At 38.0% G+C, this 19,765-nt stretch overlaps 1 protein-coding gene across 1 annotated transcript; it reads left to right on the forward strand.

Annotated features, from left to right (window-relative positions):
• Window positions 1-37: 37 nt before the first annotated feature.
• On the forward strand, window positions 38-8,918 carry LOC110890498. The gene is made up of 3 exons (XM_022138115.2): window positions 38-198; window positions 294-384; window positions 8,603-8,918. The coding sequence occupies exons 1-3, from the start codon at window positions 135-137 to the stop codon at window positions 8,730-8,732; spliced, it is 285 nt and encodes a 94-aa protein (XP_021993807.1). The 5' UTR covers window positions 38-134; the 3' UTR covers window positions 8,733-8,918.
• The last annotated feature ends 10,847 nt before the right edge of the window (window positions 8,919-19,765 follow it).

The following is a 19,765-nucleotide window of genomic DNA, read 5'->3' on the forward strand; positions in this document are numbered from 1 at the left end:
ATTTAATTTACACGAGAAAAAATAAACAACCCTTTAAAACACAAGAAAGTTAAGCTGCCTACCGACCTCGTACGGTGCCATTACCTCGCTTCCGTATTCAACTCGCATTCATCTCTGCAATTAACCGATCACCCATGGCTGAATCCAAAATCGACGCCGCCAGAGAGTGGATTGTCGAGCATAAGCTTCGTTCCGTCGGTAATTTTCTTTTCCTTTTTCTGCTTTACGTTGCCGTTGTATTGTTTCAGTTTATTCTATCAACATTTTATCTATATTTGGGGAAATTCAATCAGGATGCTTGTGGTTGAGTGGAATTGCTGGATCAATCGCTTACAATTGGTCTCAGCCCGGTATGAAAACCAGTGTCCGGATCATTCACGCTAGGTATTCTTCTTCTTATTATTATTTTAGATCCTTCTGGTTTTTTAATCTATCCGTTTTTTAATTCATGTTTATATGATGTCTGCATGATGAATAAATTGAGGTTTTTGTTGAACGTTCACTTCGAATTATGCTTTGAACATTATTTTGGGTGATTTTTAGGTATTTCGAATTGAAATTTAATTATTTTTTTGTAACCTAGGGTTTCAAAATTTTTGCATGTGATTGCCTGCTTGTATTTATATCTATATGTTGTCTTATCATGTTATATATGTTTCCATTTTTACTATGCTACTCTTCCACCTCTCATTTTGTTTTGGCACCTTTCTATTTCTGTATACTTAGTTTTGATTGTCTGTGTGCGGTTAGTCTTGGAGTCAGGGGTCTCTCCTCTTTATTTCCAGGGATAGAGGTAAGGTTTTTGCCTACATCTCACCCTCCCTAGACCCTACCAATAGCTTTGCTATTTGTGGGATTTACTTGTATTCTGAAGTTTATATATAACTTGTAGAATGTGAGAATAGCCCTAAAGTTCTTGTAAACTGCATTCGACTTATGAATGTGAACTTTAGTAGTCGGATTCCCAAGGCACGAAAGCCTCGTTGTTGTCTAGGGCAAGGCACCAGACACCTCGCACACCATCATTTTGAGTATACTTATCACATGTATTACATACGAAAGGTTCCGTGTCGCCGGTGACTCGACGTCGACTTTTCTGCCTGGTTAGCACGCGAGGTCGCCTGAATTAGGCTCGACCTTTCTTACTAAACTCGCCGGACTGCTCTTCCATTCGTCTCCGGGAACGGATCTCTCTTCGCTTTGTGTCGATTGGTCGTCTGTTGGTCATCCGTCGGACTTTCTTCTTGTTGGCTTAGCGGGTCTGATATTGGTCGCGTCTATCCGAGTATAGCACAGCTAGATCGATTCGAATCCCGTTAACACTTCGTAGAAGTTACGTTCTGGGTGATTGACTATTTTGGTCGTCTCGGTGGGATATTGGGTTGGTGTTCCGATCACGGGGGAAGGTAATTCATAACAGTCATCGGAGGAGGGGAAGGATGAATGCAAAGGAAAGGAAAGTGTGGCGGCCGAAAGATGAAAGACTTGACTCAGCTGAACATGAAAGACCTTGGATGGAAGTACCAATAAAAGGTAGTAAACAGTATGGAAAGGAGGAAGCAACAACTTTTTTTGTCTCAAATCTACCAGATTGGACTACAGGTAGAGACCTATGGGTAGAATGTCAGCCATGTGGGGTCATATGCGATGCAGTCATCCCGAAGAGAAGAGATCGAGCAGGGAAGGTGTTTGGCTTTGTGAGGTTTAAGCGGATAAAAGATCTAGATAAATTGTTGCAAGCACTGAATAACGTCTGGATTGGTAACAAAAAGATAAAAGTTAATGTGTCTAAGTTTTTAAAGGAGGATAGAAGGGAAGATAATAGGAACAAGGTGAACTCTCACTATGACACAAATCACATACCAAAAGCGGATAAGGGTACGGGGATCAGGCCAGGGTATAACAATTGCATGAAGCAAAATAATAGTGCTGGTCCTACCATATGGAGAAAAGAACAAGTGTCATACAAAGATATCTTAAATGGGAACAAAAGGGAGGTCGTAGCAGGGAAGAAGATTATGTTATCGGATGTTGAAACGGAATTTAGCAAAACATTAAAGAAAAGATCGGTGGTTGCAGTTGTTAAAGATTTGAAGGAATTAAAGTCTCTGGATAAAACGTTACAGGGAATCTTTCCAAACACTATGGAGGTAAGATATTTGGGAGGGGTTAAAATATTGATCACCTTTGGTTCAGAAATCGAAGCAGAAGATTTCAGAATTGGATTCAAAGATTACTGGGAGGATCTATTTTCAGAGGTTACGGAATGGAAGGGAGAACCAATCAAGTTCGAAAGGCTAGCGTGGATTAAAGTGACGGGAATACCAATAATGTTATGGAGCAAAGAAGTCGGAGCAAAGATTGGAGAATCAGTCGGAAAGGTGATATATATTGACAAAATGAACGTGAATAGTGGGATTTTGAACGAAGCTCGCATAGGAGTCCTAGTCAATCATGGCAAAGAAGTTAAAGAAGAAGTTAAGGTCGTATACAGAGGTCAAGAATTCACAATCTGGTTATCGGAACTCTCAGGTATGTGGGCACCAGAGTTCATCCCGGGTAACTACTTACTCTTGAATGAGGTGGTCTTCAACAACACAAAGGTTAATCCAGATGAAGAGATGAAGGACCCATTGAAAGAGTCGCAAGGAAACGCGTCAAACACTGAAATTAACACAGAAGTCAAAGGGGAAGAATCAGTTGGCAGGAAAGAAACTCCGGTTGACGGAAAGGAGACTCCGGTGGACATAAACGTCATTCCGGTAAACGGAGTACAAAGTCCGGTGAAGGTTGACCAGGTCAAAAAGGAAGACGAAAAGGGTGGGAACCGAAAAGACAGAAAAGAAGCTTCGATAGACGCTCATGAGTCCCAAGAAAATTTTGTGTTTTGTGAAGGTTGGGAAAATCTATTCGGGAATACGGAAGGCGGGATTGAATATGCAGAGTCAAACTTGGAATCAAAGTCTGATAGAGGGAATAAAGATAGTGGGCCGGTGGGTAATGTAAGTTTTAAGGCCCAAAAGAAAAAAGAAGATAGCGGAAGACAGGTTAATAGGAGGAAGCCCAAAGCTGTTGCAGTGGATATTTTGGGCCAAGTCTTCAAAGAAAATAAAATAATTATTCCTGACCTTAACTCGGTAGCGACAGACCCTTCGGATCCGTTCAGTATAGACGATTTGATTTGGAAAATTAACCCTATTACAAAGTCAGTTAAAAGGAAGATTGGGGGAAATGATCCAAAGAAGCATAAAAGACATAAAGGGGAAATCGTACCAGACCTGAACAAGATACAGTGCACCGAACATGAGAGCGAGGAGTTAGAGGTCCAACGAAATCCTATACAGAAGAACAACGATGATGTAGTTCAAGATAAACCTATACACGTGGGTAAGGAGATAAGTCAAAAAGAGGCAACAGAGCTGGAGACGTTGGAAACAATTAAAGTCGGTGAAATCTTGAAGATCAAGGTAAGTAATTTCCATAATCAAATTAGGGAAATTGTGAAGGGGGAAAGGGAGACGGACCTAAATCAATGAATATTCTGTCAATGAATATACGAGGGGTGGGGGGAGAAGGGAAGGCAGTATGGGTCCGTAAATTGGTGAGGGAGAACAATGTCAATTGTTTATGCTTGCAAGAAACACAGGTAATTGCTATAAAGGAGGAAATTGTAAAAAACTATTGGCCAATGGATGATATAGAAATGGAGGCAGTTGATGCGAATGGTAGATCAGGAGGCCTGGTATTGATATGGGATCCAAGGTTCATAAAAAGGTTAGATACAGTGAAACGGGAGTATTATGTGGTAATAACAGGTATCATCGAAGGGACGGAGGTAATCGTGAATATATGTAATGTTTATGTTCCAAACGATATACAGAAGAAGATAGCTGTTTGGAAGGAATTGTTCTTACTTAAACAGAGGAGACAAGGCTCTTGGTTGATGGCTGGTGATTTTAACGAAGTAAGGATTGAAGAAGATAGGATGAATTCTAAATTTGATGCCTATAGAGCAATGCTGTTTAACACATTTATTGCGGATACGGGCCTATTGGAGTATCATATGTCAGGTTCCAGGTTCACTTTCATGACCGAAAGTGGATCAAGTATGAGCAAGATTGATCGAATCTTCGTATGTGACGCGTTCATGAATAAATGGCCTTGTGCTAAGCTGGAAGCCTTACCAAGACACCTATCAGACCACAATCCATTGCTGTTAACTTGTGTGACAAAAGACTTTGGGCCTGCTCCATTTAGATTCTACAATTCATGGTTGTCGATAGAAGGATTGGATGCAACAATCAAGAATGCATTAGGAAATCACACCAACGGGGAAGACTGGATGAAGAATATGGCAGCGATATTGAAAAAATTGAAATTAAAGATAAAGGAATGGAGGAAAGCGGAGAAAGAAAAGGAAGAAAAAGAAATATTGAAGGCAAGAAAGTGTATAGAAGAGATAGAAAGTAAGGCTGAAAAAATGGTACTGAAAGAAGAAGAAAAGGAAGCGAGAATCAAGGGGAGACTCACAATCAGGAAATATGAAAAACAAAAGATAGCAGATCTGAAGCAGAAAGCAAAGATAAATTGGGCAAGATTGGGGGATGAAAACTCTGGGTTTTTTCACAAGATAATAAACTGCAGAAAATCAAGGAACCGGATTAACAAAATTACGATAGGTGGGAGAATTCTAAACGAGCCAAAAGAAGTTAAAGAAGGTATTATGAAGGTATTTAAGGAATTATTTGAAGAGCCAATGAAGAAAAGACCGAAGATGGATAAGAGGGGGTTTAAAAAATTAACAGATATTCAGGCAAAGAAATTGATAGGCGAATTCTCAAGAAAGGAAATAAAAGAGGCTGTGTGGGCATGTGGCGAGGATAAATCCCCGGGGCCGGACGGTTTAACATTCAAATTTTTGAAAAAGTATTGGGAACCCTTAGAACAATATGTTATAAATATGGTGAAGCAATTCCACGACCAGCCGAGTATTCCGATTGGTTGTAATGCGTCATTTATCGCTTTGATCCCGAAGGTACGTGATCCGTCCTTGGTTAAGCATTTTAGGCCTATTTCATTAATCGGGATGATGTATAAAATTATTGCAAAGTTGCTAGCTAGAAGGGTCAAACCAGTAATTCCTGGATTGGTGAGTAATATACAGACCGGGTTTATAGAAGGTAGATCTATTCTCGAAGGGCCTTTAATAGTTAATGAGGTTATGGCTTGGGCAAAAAGCTATAAGAAACAAATTTTCATTTTTAAAGTCGACTTTGAAAAAGCGTACGATTCTATCAACTGGAATTTCATTTTGTCAAATTTAAAAGCAATGAATTTTCCGCTATTATGGAGAAAATGGATAGGGGCGGGTCTGAAATCTGGTAGAGCTTCGGTTATGGTCAACGGATCGCCTACTAAAGAATTCAGTTTGTCTCGTGGTTTGAGACAAGGAGATCCTTTGTCTCCTTTTCTTTTCATCCTTGCTTTGGAAGCATTAGATGTAATCATGAGAAGGGCAATAAAGAGTGGGTTATTCAAAGGTGTGGTTATGCCAAGGGATGGGCCGATGGTTTCTCACTTATGCTATGCGGACGATGCTATATTTTTAGGAGAATGGTCGGTGGAAAACATCAAAAATCTGAATAGAATCTTGAGATGCTTTTATCTATGTTCGGGCCTAAAGGTAAATCTAGGCAAAAGTAGTTTATTTGGGGTTGGGGTAAATGTGGAAGATATAGAAGTCATGGCAAAATGTCTTGGTTGCAAGGCCGGAACGACTCCTTTCAGCTTTTTGGGTATACAAATTGGGGCCAACATGAAAAGAGTAAAGAATTGGAAGACAATTATAGACAAGTTTAACTCCAAACTTTCATCTTGGAAGGCGAGATCTTTATCCATGGCAGGGAGAATAGTATTAGCAAAAGCAGTTTTAGGTGCCTTACCCAATTACTACTTTTCAATCTTTCTTGCACCTAAAAAAGTGATCACGGAGCTTGAGGCAATAAGAAGAGACTTCGTTTGGGGATTCAAGAGTGGGAAAAATAAAATGAGATGGATAGCTTGGGAAAAAATAGTAAAGGCTAAAAAATATGGGGGGTTGGGAATTGGTGACATTCGTAGTGCTAATTTAGCACTCTTAGCAAAATGGTGGTGGAAATATAAAGAGAACCCGAGTGCCTTATGGGTCAATGTGGTTAATAGTATTCATCGGAAACAAAATTCAGTTTCAATAATCCCTACGAAACAGAAAGTGAGCGGTACGTGGAAAGATATATGCAGCATAGAGAAGATATTAACGGCACTTAACTTATCTCTGAACAAGAATTTGGGGGTTGAGATCGGTAACGGTAAAAAGACGAGGTTCTGGTTGGATTCTTGGTCAGAGGGTCAGCCTATGAAGATCCGGTTCCCTGCGGTTTTCGCGTTGGCAAAAGACAAAGAAGCCACAATACATCAAAGCGTAACATCGGAAGGGGGCTCGAGTAAGTGGAGCTGGGAATGGATACGTAAGATAAGGAACGCACAGGAGAAGAAACAATATGATGACATGATGAATGTGTTAAAGGAACAGAAACTGGTAGATAAAGAAGATGTTTGGTTGTGGAATCCGAGAAAGAATGAGCAGATTTCGGTTGCATTACTGAGAGATGAAATAACAAAAAAATCATTGGAAGCGAATGACGTAGAATGGGAACATTGGAACAAATGGGCACCACCAAAGGTCAATCTTTTTACTTGGCGAGCTACAATGAATCGCATAGCGGTTAAAGTGGAGCTAGTCAAAAGGGGAGTCCAAATGGAAAACCAGATATGCTCCAGATGCAAAAAAGAGGACGAGACGGTGAACCATCTTCTCATTAGTTGTCTGAAATCTCGAGCTATTTGGCGAAATGTCTTGATTTGGTTAAAACTTCCGGTTCGGTTGCACAGTGAATCATGCGGAGACTGGTTTGCAAAGGTAGATGAGTACAATGGCTCAAAGGAATGGAAGAAGTTAATTAAAGCAATCTTTATGATAACTTTCTGGCAAATATGGAGAGATAGGAATGAGGTGGAATTCAACAAAAAAGAAAGGTTGATAATGGAATCGATCGAAGGCATCAAAGAAATATCGTTTCTGTGGATAAAAGAACGGGCACGGCTGAAGAATTTAGTTTGGGATAGGTGGAAGGACTTTAATATTAGAGATGTCATAAAATAAGATTGTAGGTCGGCTTCATCTTTGTTCGTTTTTGTTTGTTTTTCCTTGTTTTGCTCTTGTACATTTGGGTTTTACAGCTTGCTGGCCCGTCGTTCTATAATCATAGAATTTTCGCCGTTAAAAAAAAAAAAAAAACCAGACACCTCGCACACTAGAGGCAAAAAGGACAATGATATGAAAAAAAGAAGTTATATATATGTATAATACGCATGAAATGAGAAGAATATAAGTAAAGATTTATTTTAATTGCATATGACTATGGTTTGATTCTATAAGATCATTCGTAGCTCGAGGGGAGGGCGGGCGCCACTGACCGCTCTCCACGTCGGTCTGCCCGGCTACTCCTCTGCAGTGGGGGTGTCCGTCTTCATGGGCTCCTCTCCTCCACATCAAACAGGCGCCCTTCACGAGGGGGGTTGTTGGAGAAGGTCTAAATATACGTGGAAATTAACTCTTTGCATAAATTGATACATAACAATTGCAACATAAACATAAGCAAAGATTTTAGAGTAGTAATAGCTTCATACTAACCTTCAAGGGTGGTGCAGTGGTAAGTACCTGATTCCCCTCTAGCAAATGTCTCAAGTTCGAATCATGCTTCCACTGGTTTCCTACCATATCTTGTAGGCCACCTGTCTAGCACAAGCTTAAATTTTCATTATACCTGATTCTGTTGATTAGCAGGGTATTGACAGGTTGTGTGAGTTTTCTCGTAACGGGTTCTCATGGTTACCAAAAATAAATAAATAAATAATAATAGCTTCATGGTGCACCTGATTAATAATTAAAGCAATTATTTGATTCGGAGCTGAAACCTTGCATTGGTTTTATTGATAAAAGAGGTATAGTATATCCAAAAACAGAAGATGAGTGACAATTTAAACTGTTTAATATCGAACAATTTAAAAAAATAAGGCATCTCGCCTGCTCCTGGCCAGATGAAGGGCAGCCGCCTTTCTTAGGTATCTTTGACCACTGAGGTTTGTATGGAAAATGTTTCTAAGTGTTATCGAGAATGAATGACTCCTATATTGATTATCTGATCTGACCTGCAGCAAATAAAAAGTGTTTGCAAATCAACCCTGTTAGTGCTAAAAAGAACTTGGTTTGACTTAATACGTAATATAGAAAAACTGAAACGTTGTATGATTTTTTAAATTTGAAGGACTAAAAGACTCTGTTCTAGTATTTAAAGATTAGTTTTCAGCAATGCATATATGCCTCTCTTTTTTACCATCGTATTTGATTTTTTCGATTGAAACCACATATTCTCATGCCATCATTACTTTTTCCAACTGATCACAGAGAATGTATGAATTCTATAGATTTAGTTATCACATGAATTTCAACTTTTATATGTTTTTCTTGCACTTGTGGCTAACTTTACTTGTGGTAATCCAGGTTGCATGCACAGGCTCTGACTCTAGCTGCATTAGCTGGAGCTGCAGTGGTCGAGTACTATGATCACAAAAGCGGAGCAAAATCTGAACGTTATGCCAAGTTCCTTGAGTCCAGCCCTCGCAAAGACTAAATCACTAGTTTAATTCTGCATCTGTCACACACTTGAAGTGGTGAACAATCTGACCCTCAAATGTTTATCGGTTTTACGTAATTCTAGTTTGCATTCGGCGTTATTGCCTAGGCTGCAAATTTTGCCCATGATGGAAATTGTATGTTCTTCTCTTTAGATGAAAAGTTTCATCCTATTTTATGAATCCATGTTACACCACACCTATATATATTAAAATTCAAAGGACAAAAGAGTGTATTTAATATATCCCTACACTTAAATATTCAAAGTAAAAAAGGGAGTCCTTTTGGGCTATAAAACAAAGAACCAAGCTGGAAGTTGATTCTTTTTTGTATTTGTTTTTGTGAATTGAATTCTATACTCGAAGTAATCGGAGCTCCATTTCTTTGATGTTACTACTCGGATCCAGACGGGACAGAAATTAGTTTCGTCATAAACGGCATTTGTGTTTCCGAACGAGCTTTTTTCTCCCCGAATTCACACCTAACGGTACCCCTGGAGTTTGGGACGTCTGGGATTCTCCCTTTTTCCCACTCAATCCAATACACTTTTCCTCAACCTCTATTTTCACTGTGGCGGTCATCACACCCCGAAGATGGTACCACTTCATATCGCGCCCTACTCAATGCTGGGTCTCAGGTGATTCCTGAAATCCTGAGGGCTGAACAACAAAAGCTACTGATGATGATGATGTATGAGCAATACAAGAGAGAAACGCGCCTGGTTGGATTGCGGCTGAAGATCTTGACCTCTTAACCTCGACTTGGTTTTTGGCTCGCTAACACTGACATCTTCTCTGAAGAGGCTGCCCTCTTAAACTATTACTTCGAACACAAACACAGTAAATAATAAAGATATTGATCGCAATTACATATAATTATTCCTAACCAAAGTTATTGATAAAACATATTTTAGGGTAGCTCACAACTCGTAGCTCTCTGATATCTCATTTTCACTTGTAGTTTTTTTTTTCTTCCATCCTCTAGAACGATGGCAATCATGACATGATGGTTCCACACATCAACACCTTAAAACGGGTTAAATATTTTTAAGGAATCAAAAACATACATAAATATTTATTTGGCTTGAAGTTATCACTTATTACTTGTTAAAATTGTTATTAAATAACTGGGTATTACTCATACGTGGAGAGTTCAAATGAGAAGAAATTTTTTGTAAGAAGAAAAAAGAACAAATTTCAACCAATAAAAATGTTTTATTTTACTTCATTTAATATAAGTATTTAATGTTACTATAAGTGTACATTGGTAAATCTACATATGTCATTAATTTGTAGTCTTCCTCTTTAATAGCTAATACATTAAATTTTTTGTAACATATCTTCAAAATATATATTTTTTCAAAAAAATTAAATAAAATAATTTAAAGTGTAGGATAAATTAGAAGTTGTGTAGGATAAATTACGAGTTGTGTAAAATAAATTTCAATGTGTAGAATGAATTTTGAAATATGTAGGACAACTTTTTGATGTGTGTAGGCAAAAAAAGTTAATGTGGAGGATAATAGTCTTTATGACTAATTAATTAGTCAAAAATGATAATAAATGAGATAAGTGAAAAACTATTTAATATTTTACAAAATTACCCTTTGTTCTTTTTCTTCTCAATAAAATTTTCTTCTCAAATGAACCTTCTCCTTACTCATATTTATATACTCTTAAAAGAGAAAGTCGGTGGACACCATTCCACCGACTTTTCCTTAATTAGATACTAAAAGTGAATATCTTAGGCCATGGGGTATGGGGCTTGGGTTGGGGGAAAACGCCCAAGACACAACGCCAGGTGGGCTTGGGTTGGGGGCGTGGCCCTTGGGGCTTGGGTTTCAAGCCGGGCGTGGGGCGGGGGAGCAAGGTGACATGGCGGTTTTTGAATGGCCCATTCAAACTAGTCGTTGGCTAGCCGTTGGGGGCTATTTAAAAAAAATTCTTTTTTCCTTTATAAATACTTACCACATTTAACATTTTTCTCACACAATATCAAACACATAAAACACAATATTGCCATGAGTTCTTCAAGTTATAGTGAATCGTCATCATCATCTGACGATGGTGCGGAAATATTTCTACAAACGATCGCGGCGTTGGCGAAAGCTATCGTGGAAGACGAAGACGATGATGAAGAGACTCAACAACCTAAACGGAGGAGAAGGTACATCGCTCGTGAACGGCACACCGCTAACGATTTGTTGGTAAGCGATTACTTCTCAGCGGAACCTAAGTATGATGAAAAAATGTTTAGGCGTCGTTTTCGTATGAGTAGAAACTTATTTTTAAGAATATCTAGAGATCTTGAGGAGAAATATGTTTATTTCCAACAAAAACCCGATGTAACCAGGCAATTAGGATTTAGTACGTGGCAAAAGGTCACAGCCGCACTTAGGCAGTTAGCGTACGGCAATAGTTCGGACATTATGGATGACTATTTAAAAATGTCTGCACGTGTAGCTAGAGAAACTCTTCACAACTTTTGTTCGTGTATTCTAGAACTTTATAGGAAAAGATATTTGAGAAAGCCCTCCTTCAGTGACATGCAACAAATATTGGAACATCACGCAGATTATCATGGGCTACCCGGGATGCTAGGTAGTTTAGATTGTACTAAATGGCCTTGGGAACTTTATCCTACCCAATGGCAAGGCGCTCACACTAGTGGATTTCACGGGGTGCCAGCCATCATGCTTGAAGCGGTTGCGTCCCAAGATCTTTGGATATGGCATGCGTTCTTCGGTATGCCAGGTTCACATAATGATATTACCATCATAAACCACTCGCCTCTTTTCAATGATCGGGTAAATGGTATAGGACGCAAAGGAACTTTCTTTATAAACGGGGTTGAGTACGTGTACGGGTACTACCTAGTTGATGGGATTTACCCAGAGTGGGGGGTTTTCGTAAAATCGTTCACAAGATACGGTACCTCAGATCCAAAGACATTAAAGTTTAACAGGGTCCAGATGGTTGCACGTAAAGACGTCGAGCGAGCATTCGGTGTTTTGAAGAAAAGGTGGTGCCTTGTCGACTATGGGACAAGGATCAAATTGGAAACGTGATGTACACATGTATCATTCTTCACAACATGATTTTGGAGGATGAAGGTAGAGCGGTCGTAACCTACTATGATGATGATGACCCCCAACCAGGTAACGTAACAGACGAAGATAAAGCGGCAAATGAATTTTTAATAAAGTCAAGGGATATACATCAGAATCTTCGAGCTGATTTGGTGGAACATGTTTCAACGATTCCTGGGTTCGAAACCGACGAAGACGACGAAGAATGATAGGTTTTTATTTTGATAATTATTTTGTATGTTTTTTTAATAATTATGTTGTATATTTAGTAGTTTTTGGTTATAAATATATATATATATATATATATATATATATATATATATATATATATATATATATATATATATATAGGGTGGGGTTCCGCTACAAAGTCCATTTTTCCTACAAAGTGTACAAAGTCTTAAAACACCACAATTTCAGCCATAAAACACACTCAAAACCCACAATAACATAGTGAAGATCACTAAAACACAATATCCAAACCCTAATATTCCTTAAAAACTTCAAACAAATCATCGTACAACTATGAATATAAAACACAATACGATAATCAACATAAAACACACTAATGTTACTTATTCGATAATCAAAGCCTTATCATTCAAAACACAACACAAAATACATAAACATGGTGTTTTAGTAACCTCCACTATGTTATTTGTGGGTTTTGAGTATTTTTATGGTTGACATTATGGTGTTTTATGACTTTGTATACTTTGTAGGAAAAATGGACTTTGTAGCCAACTCCCACCCTATATATATATATATATATATATATATATATAGGGGAAGGTTCAAATGAAAACCACTAGTTATTGTGAAAACTCGAAAACTAATTAAAAAAAAGCCAAAAAAACATACAATTTTTTTTTGCAAACCAAATTTCGCAGGTTTTTTTATATAAACAAAAAAAAATTTCAAAAAAAAAAAATTTTTCTGTAGTGCACATGTGTATGTGTACTACACATGTGTATTATTACACATGTGTACTACAAATTTTTTTTTTGAAAAAAAGTTTTTTTTATATATAAAAACCAGCGATTTTTATAAAAAAAATTGAAAAAAAAAATTGTGTGTTTTTTAGGCTTTTTTTAGTTAGTTTTCGAGTTTTCACAATAAAAGTGGTTTTCATTTGAACCATCCCCTATATATATATATATATATATATATATATATATATATATATATATATATATATATATATATATATATATATATATGATAAGGATCATTACAAAACACTAATTATTGCGAGAACAAAAAGAACACCTCTAAATCACTAAATTTTGAGATGTAAGGTTCATATTTCTTAATTTTTATGTTTCTTACATTCATATGTGTATTATATATACATAAAAATCATATATTTTTTTCCTATACATAGTCTACATACATGTAGGTAATTTAGCCTACATATAACCTAAATGTGTGTAGATTATTTAAAAACTGAAGATTTTTCATATTTTGTTTTAAATTCTAGTGTGAGAAACAATAAATCTTACATTTATAACATTTTCATTTACTTTTTAGGTTTTTAGTATTGAAAAAATGAGTGATTCATTTTGTTCTGCGTGTTCTCGCAATATTTAGTGTTCTGCATAGAACCTTCCCCTATATATATATATATAGGGGGCTGCTAGAATGAAAACCATCTCGAGTTGTAAGAACCGCGAGAACTACACCCCACGGGTGGGCGTTCACCACGATTTTTGTTTACAACTAGATGTATAAATTATAAACACAGCCGTAAAAAAAATTTTTTAAACGCCGCGACCGAGGGGGTAGTTTTTTACACCACAAGTTTGGTGTTTTTAATTTTTTTTTCTTTTTTCTTTTTTTTTCACCAAACTTGTGGTGTAAAAAACTACCCCCCCGGCCGCGGCGTTTAAAATTTTTTTTTTACGGCTGTGTTTATAATTTACACATCTAGTTGTAAAAAAAAATCGTGGTGAACGCCCACCCGTGGGGTGTAGTTCTCGCGGTTCTTACAACTCGAGGTGGTTTTCATTCTAGCGGCTCCCTATATATATATATATATATATATATATATATATATATATATATATATATATATAAGCTGATGTGGCTTGGCCACGCCAGCCAAGCCACGCCCACCATACCCCCTTCAAAAGTGGGTTGAAGCCTTAAGTTTTGAAAGTCCACATGTCAACCAATGTCCAACCCAAGCCCCATCATACCCCAATGGTCTTAAATAACAGCTGAAAGTGTTGAGTTGGTTTATGAGTTTACCTTTTATTGCTGCACCCGAGACCGATCCAGACAGTCCCCGTCTTAGTTATTTTTCTCAATTTTGCTCCTATGGGCTTGGCCCAGTATTGTTATTTTATTTTCTTCCCATGCAATTGTATATCTTATTAATTGATAAAAGTTGGTGGAATAGTATTGTTTGTGGTTTTGAGTTTTTTACATCAACTTTTGGTTGGTGTTCACTTTGCCTATCCATAATATATCTTTATTGTATAACTTATTAATTGATAAAAGTTGGTGGAATAGTATTGTTTGTGGTTTTGAGTTTTTTACATCAACTTTTGGTTGGTGTTCACTTTGCCTATCCATAATATATCTTCATTAGGCCAGCACATCTAGAGAGGCAGTAAGATATATTAGGTTTCAATTTTCACAACTTAAATTTGTTAGGTTTTATTTTGGCCACATAAATGTGAGCTGCACTTTTGGCATTTTAGTTCTTAATTTTTACACGTCTTTGCTTCTCGATTGTTATTATAATTTACAAGAAGCATCCTCTAATTAAAACATTCTAAAATTTTCATCCCTAGATTTATAAATTGTCTTCAAGTCACAAGAATTTTTATTCCTTCGATGAGTTATTATTTTTAGATTTTTTCCCTTTTTGGCAATAAAGTAATACATTAAAATTGCTTACGTTTATTTTTACAACCACGTAACTTTTTATATGTTTTATAATACATCATTGCGACGTGTCCTTTTATCTACGTTCAATATCCAAATCGAGCCATAACAACTTCATGTGTTTCTCTTCACGTACCGTCTATGTTTCAATATAAAATATACTGGTATCGTGACGAATTGAACCGATGTTGTATCGCTATTCATTTAAATAGTTTTAGATTATTATAAAACACGTGTCGATTGCTATACTAAGTGCGGGTATCGAGTCGATACAATAGTGAACCTAACCAATATTGATCGAAAGCCCGCCGCATAACGCGAGAACTCCAACTAGTTTTACTTATATCTTAAAAACCAATGAACAATCATAATAAAATCTACTTTTGTCAAATCTTACTTTCACCACTTAAGTTTAAAAAATATTATTTTCACCCCTTAACTTTCTATAAAATTTGTAAAATGTTACCTTAACCCCCTCAAAAGTATATATAAGCTAATTTTTCATTAAAAACTTTCATTCGTTACCTTAAAAAAACTAATTTGTTGCGTACTTATTTTATATACGTGTTTGTATAAATTCGAGTTGTTCCACGTTTCGACGTAAATTTTGTTTGGAAATGAGTTGTTTTACCTTTCTACCCTTAAACTTTGTGATAATGTCAAAACTGATTCCTCTAATTTTGTAAATGTCACTTTAACACCTACAAGTTTCTAAAATTTCGTGTTTATCCTAAAACTAATTTCTTAACATTTATCTTTTTTTGTATATGTGGATATAAATTCGAGTTCAACTACGCTTTAACGTAATTTTTGTTTGGAAACAAGTTGGGTCAATTATATAATGTTTTGTTTTTATGTATGTTTGGAGTTGGACTACATTTTGACGTAAATTTTGTTTGGAAACACATCGGGTGAAATATAATATGTTTTCATTCGACGATATAAATTTGAGTTGCTATACGTCTCGACGTAATTTTAGTTCAAAAACGAGTCGATTGTAGTCTATATGTTATCACTATTAGCGGAATAAATTAAGCAATAATTTATGTGCATTATTTTGTATATTCTGTAAATATCTCTCCAGTTATAGGAGATATTGTTTCCTATTTTTCCGATTGTATCTTTGTATTTATACCCCTTTTGTGATCAATGATAATCATCAAATTATTAGAAAACTTACATGGTATCAGAGCGCCTCCGCTCTGAACCCTAACGCAGCCGCTCCTTTTTCTTTTCTGTTCGGGTTTCGACCCTACACTTTCAGCCGTCGGCCACCCTTGTGTTTTCTGTCTTTCTGCAGCCATGACTGACAAAGACACTGATACATCCAACACTGCCAAACCACCGGTCACTCTTCACCCGGTATACACGGTCACTGACATCCAGAAGAAAGTACGCATTCTGGATGGTACTAAGGTCACGTATTCTGCGTGGGTGAAGCTTTTTAACCTTCATGCACGCGGGTACGAGGTCCTTGATCACATTACATCTGAACCACCGACTAAAGACGACCCGTCTTACGCACAATGGATGATGATTGATGTTATTGTCCTACAGTGAATTTACAGCACGTTGTCTGAAGAACACTTGCTTCAGGTTCTTGAAGAACCCTCAACCGCACTCCAAGCCTGGAACCGGGTCAAAGCAATTTTTCACAACAACAAAGGACCACGTTCTGCAGCCTTACAAACCCGGTTCGTCAACCTAAAACTCAGTTCCATGCCTTCCTTGGAAGCCTACTGTCAAGCCCTTCAGGATTTGGCAGCCCAACTTGCCGATGTTGACAACTCCGTGAACGAGCAAGCATTAGTTTTACAACTTGTTCGTGGTTTGCCTCGTGAATATGACACCATTGCTACCATCATTAACCGGGAACTCCCGTCATGGAACGAAGCCTGTGAGATGCTCCGTGGAGACATGGAACGTCAAGCCGCGTGTGACAGACCACCTCCTGCTGCTGACCCAGAGGCACATGCTACTGTGAACCCAAATCCTCACCGTGACAACTGTAACACCCCGTGTTTTCGAATGTCAAAGTCAAAGTCAAAGTCCAAGTAAACTTAGACTTCTTTGACAATAATTAGTCTATTTTATGTTTTATTTGTATTATGTGGAGTAAGTGTTGTTAATCTAAGAAATCGAAGTAATCAAATGTTTAATCGACGCGAACCGACTTACGACTATGAATAGTAGGAAGTAACAATGCGATAAAGTTAATCAAGCTAATCGAATCATCAATCGAACTCGAAACTCGAACTATGCGAATTTGGTGTTGAATTACTTGTGTGTGTGTGCCTTATGTGTTACCTGTGCGTGCTTACTTTATGTTTTGTGGTGATCAATCGAATCAATCGAAACTCGAATCGAAACTCGAAACACAATCGAATGCAATCGAAATCGAATCATGATAGTTAGTGGAAAAGAGGTTATACGAGATATAGATGCTTGTATGTAGATATAGTGGTTGGGATTAAAAGTAATTTGAATAGAAACTCCATCGTATTCGTATCATCTTCAATCGAAATCGAAATATCAAAAATCGTCGCACCGAACACTCGAACCAGGTTGTTGATCGATCAGGATTGTCAGCCGATCGAACAGCCCAGCCGATCGAACGTCCGATCGAGCAGGCTGTCCGATCGGGATGCCTGGCCGATCGGCCAGCCCTTTCCTCTTTTGGAGCCTATAAATAGGGCTGTCATTGTCATTCTTTCCACTTTTGGAAACTCTCTGACCGACCAGCTCGTGCTCTTCATCTTTCTCAGATTTCTTCCGATTCCGGTAAGTTTTCATCCTAAATCTTATACTTTCTTGTTCAATACACACTCCTACACCTTTCTATCTTTCAAATCTTGATTTCTAACCGTGAAATCATCAAGATCTAAGCATTCTAGGATGATGTCATCATGGTGTCTTCAAGAACATCATGTTTTGGCCTCAATCCACCATGAATAGCTCGGAGCTAACCGATTTCCACATAAACTAGCTAAGATCTATCACAGATCTGAACATTTACATGGTGTGAAGGATTTCAAGAAGGATTTCTAACTTTCTTTCAACTCTTTTACACTCAATGCCTTCAACCCGGTAGAAACAGAGATTGAGCCAACTCACTAATCATTCCAATGGTTGTGTGGTTCAAGATTCGGGTTCTATCTACGAGGTTCACCGACTTCGGGCTAAACTTTAAACCGCCGTTCCGAACCGTTCACCGGCCGGACTTGGGTGATTTCTGTCCGAGCAGGAGAAACAAGTAAGAACGAAGGTTCCCTGGTTCAGCTCGTTGTCAAACTACCTCAATATAACGTCAAATAATCAGAACAGCCAAGTGTTAGACGAACAGGCCGACCAGGTCAGGATGCTGGCCGAACGGTTAGGCTGTCCGAACGGACAACAAAACCGATCGAACCTGTCAGCCGATCGACCAGGCCAGCCGATCGGCTAGCATATGGCCCCACACTTTGACAATTTCATGAAGTATAGTATTGAACGAAGTGATGTTCGATCGAACGAGCTGTTTGATAACATTACTCATCGGATCATGAGATACTATGCTTCCACACTTAATCGATTTACAACTCCTAGTAGTACGGAGTGCCACCCGATCGAACATGATGTTCAATCGATCAGGTGACATCCAGCTGAGGACTCACTATCGAAGTGTCTAACCGATCAGTTAAGCCGGCCGATCGAACAGACCGTTCGATCGATCGACCTAAAAGGTAAGAACACTTCAGTGTTCTCAAATACTACAACGAAAACTTCAAAAGGTCAACCATCATACACAAACACATCTTACTCAAAGGAAGAAACATCCACTCGAACAGTCCAGCCGATCGAGCCTACCGGCCGATCGAACAGACTGTCCGAACGGACTGTCTAGCCGAACGAACAACCCGTCCGATCGAACCTACTGTTCGATCGACCAGGCTGTTCGACCCATCATCACCTGTTTCCGTTTTGCGCGTTACTTATCGTTATGCTATCGAACTATCCAGGCTAACCCTACTCTCAAGCGCTCCCTTCAATCCATCAATCAATTGCTGTGAGTATACTCGAACCCTTTTTGTTTTAGCCCTTTTGGGTGTTACATACGTTACTTATCAAAATCACAATCTAACACACTACTCAATGATTTGAACGCTAACCGTTATGCATGTATTACTTGACTAAATGAATGCTTATTGATTGTGTTTACACGTGGAACGTTGTCTACCTTCCTTAACGACGTAGTACTATAGTTTGGACTCAGCACCCGTTCACACGGGGGTTGTTAAGGACAATTACTTGCATGGATTACGGTGGTAATCATGTATTGCGAACTGTCTCAGACAGTCAACTCGCAGTCATTGGTATCGATAGATCCATGTCGATAATTAACATGCTTCGTTTTCCTCTGTGTACGTGCTGGTTATGCGTAAACTATTTCGAACTCTATATGCTATTATCAAACTTGTATGCTCACCTTTACATTATATGTATTGACTTTATTTTAACGTATGTGACAGGTGTTTAAGATGCATTCTTGCTAGGGAAGCGAGGCTAGAATAAGGCGTCTAGAGCCCCCCAACAAATAGTTGTCTGTAGCAATCAATCTAGGGGTCTTTAGAAGCAGAAACAATATTTATTTATATTAATCATTTAAATCTGAGTTGTCGGAACAGAATATTTGACTGGTTGTTATCTGTAATAATTTGTTTTATTATTTGTGACACGGTATAGGATGTGTTATTTAAACTAAATAGTGATGATAGTTGTTATGGAAACTTCTGGACAATATGTTTCGCTCAGTGCCATGCCCCGATGATTCCGCCATCGGTTGGAGTATGACAGATTGGTATCAGAGCCATAACTATAGGGAATTAGGCTAGGCACGACCTAGTCCGGGTCGCTGTCTTAGAGACCTAGACTATAGTTAGGAACCAACGGACCAAGCAGATGTGCTATGTCCAACTACTCTTCACTATCACTGCACTCGAATTTTCAAATAGAATCAAGCGATTCAGTCGGGATTAGGTGTGAAAACCGCAAACTCTCGACTAAATTGCTTG

This window comes from Helianthus annuus, chromosome 11 (assembly GCF_002127325.2).
Source record: "Helianthus annuus cultivar XRQ/B chromosome 11, HanXRQr2.0-SUNRISE, whole genome shotgun sequence".
Lineage (NCBI taxonomy): Eukaryota > Viridiplantae > Streptophyta > Magnoliopsida > Asterales > Asteraceae > Helianthus > Helianthus annuus.

What these genes read in the sequence shown, in the direction of transcription:
- LOC110890498 (XM_022138115.2), top strand. Translation starts at nt 135, where the DNA reads ATGGCTGAATCCAAAATCGACGCCGCCAGAGAGTGGATTGTCGAGCAT. An exon ending in GCATAAGCTTCGTTCCGTCG is followed by an intron (nt 199 to 293) that starts GTAATTTTCTTT and finishes AAATTCAATCAG; the next exon opens with GATGCTTGTGGTTGAGTGGA. An exon ending in GTCCGGATCATTCACGCTAG is followed by an intron (nt 385 to 8,602) that starts GTATTCTTCTTC and finishes GTGGTAATCCAG; the next exon opens with GTTGCATGCACAGGCTCTGA.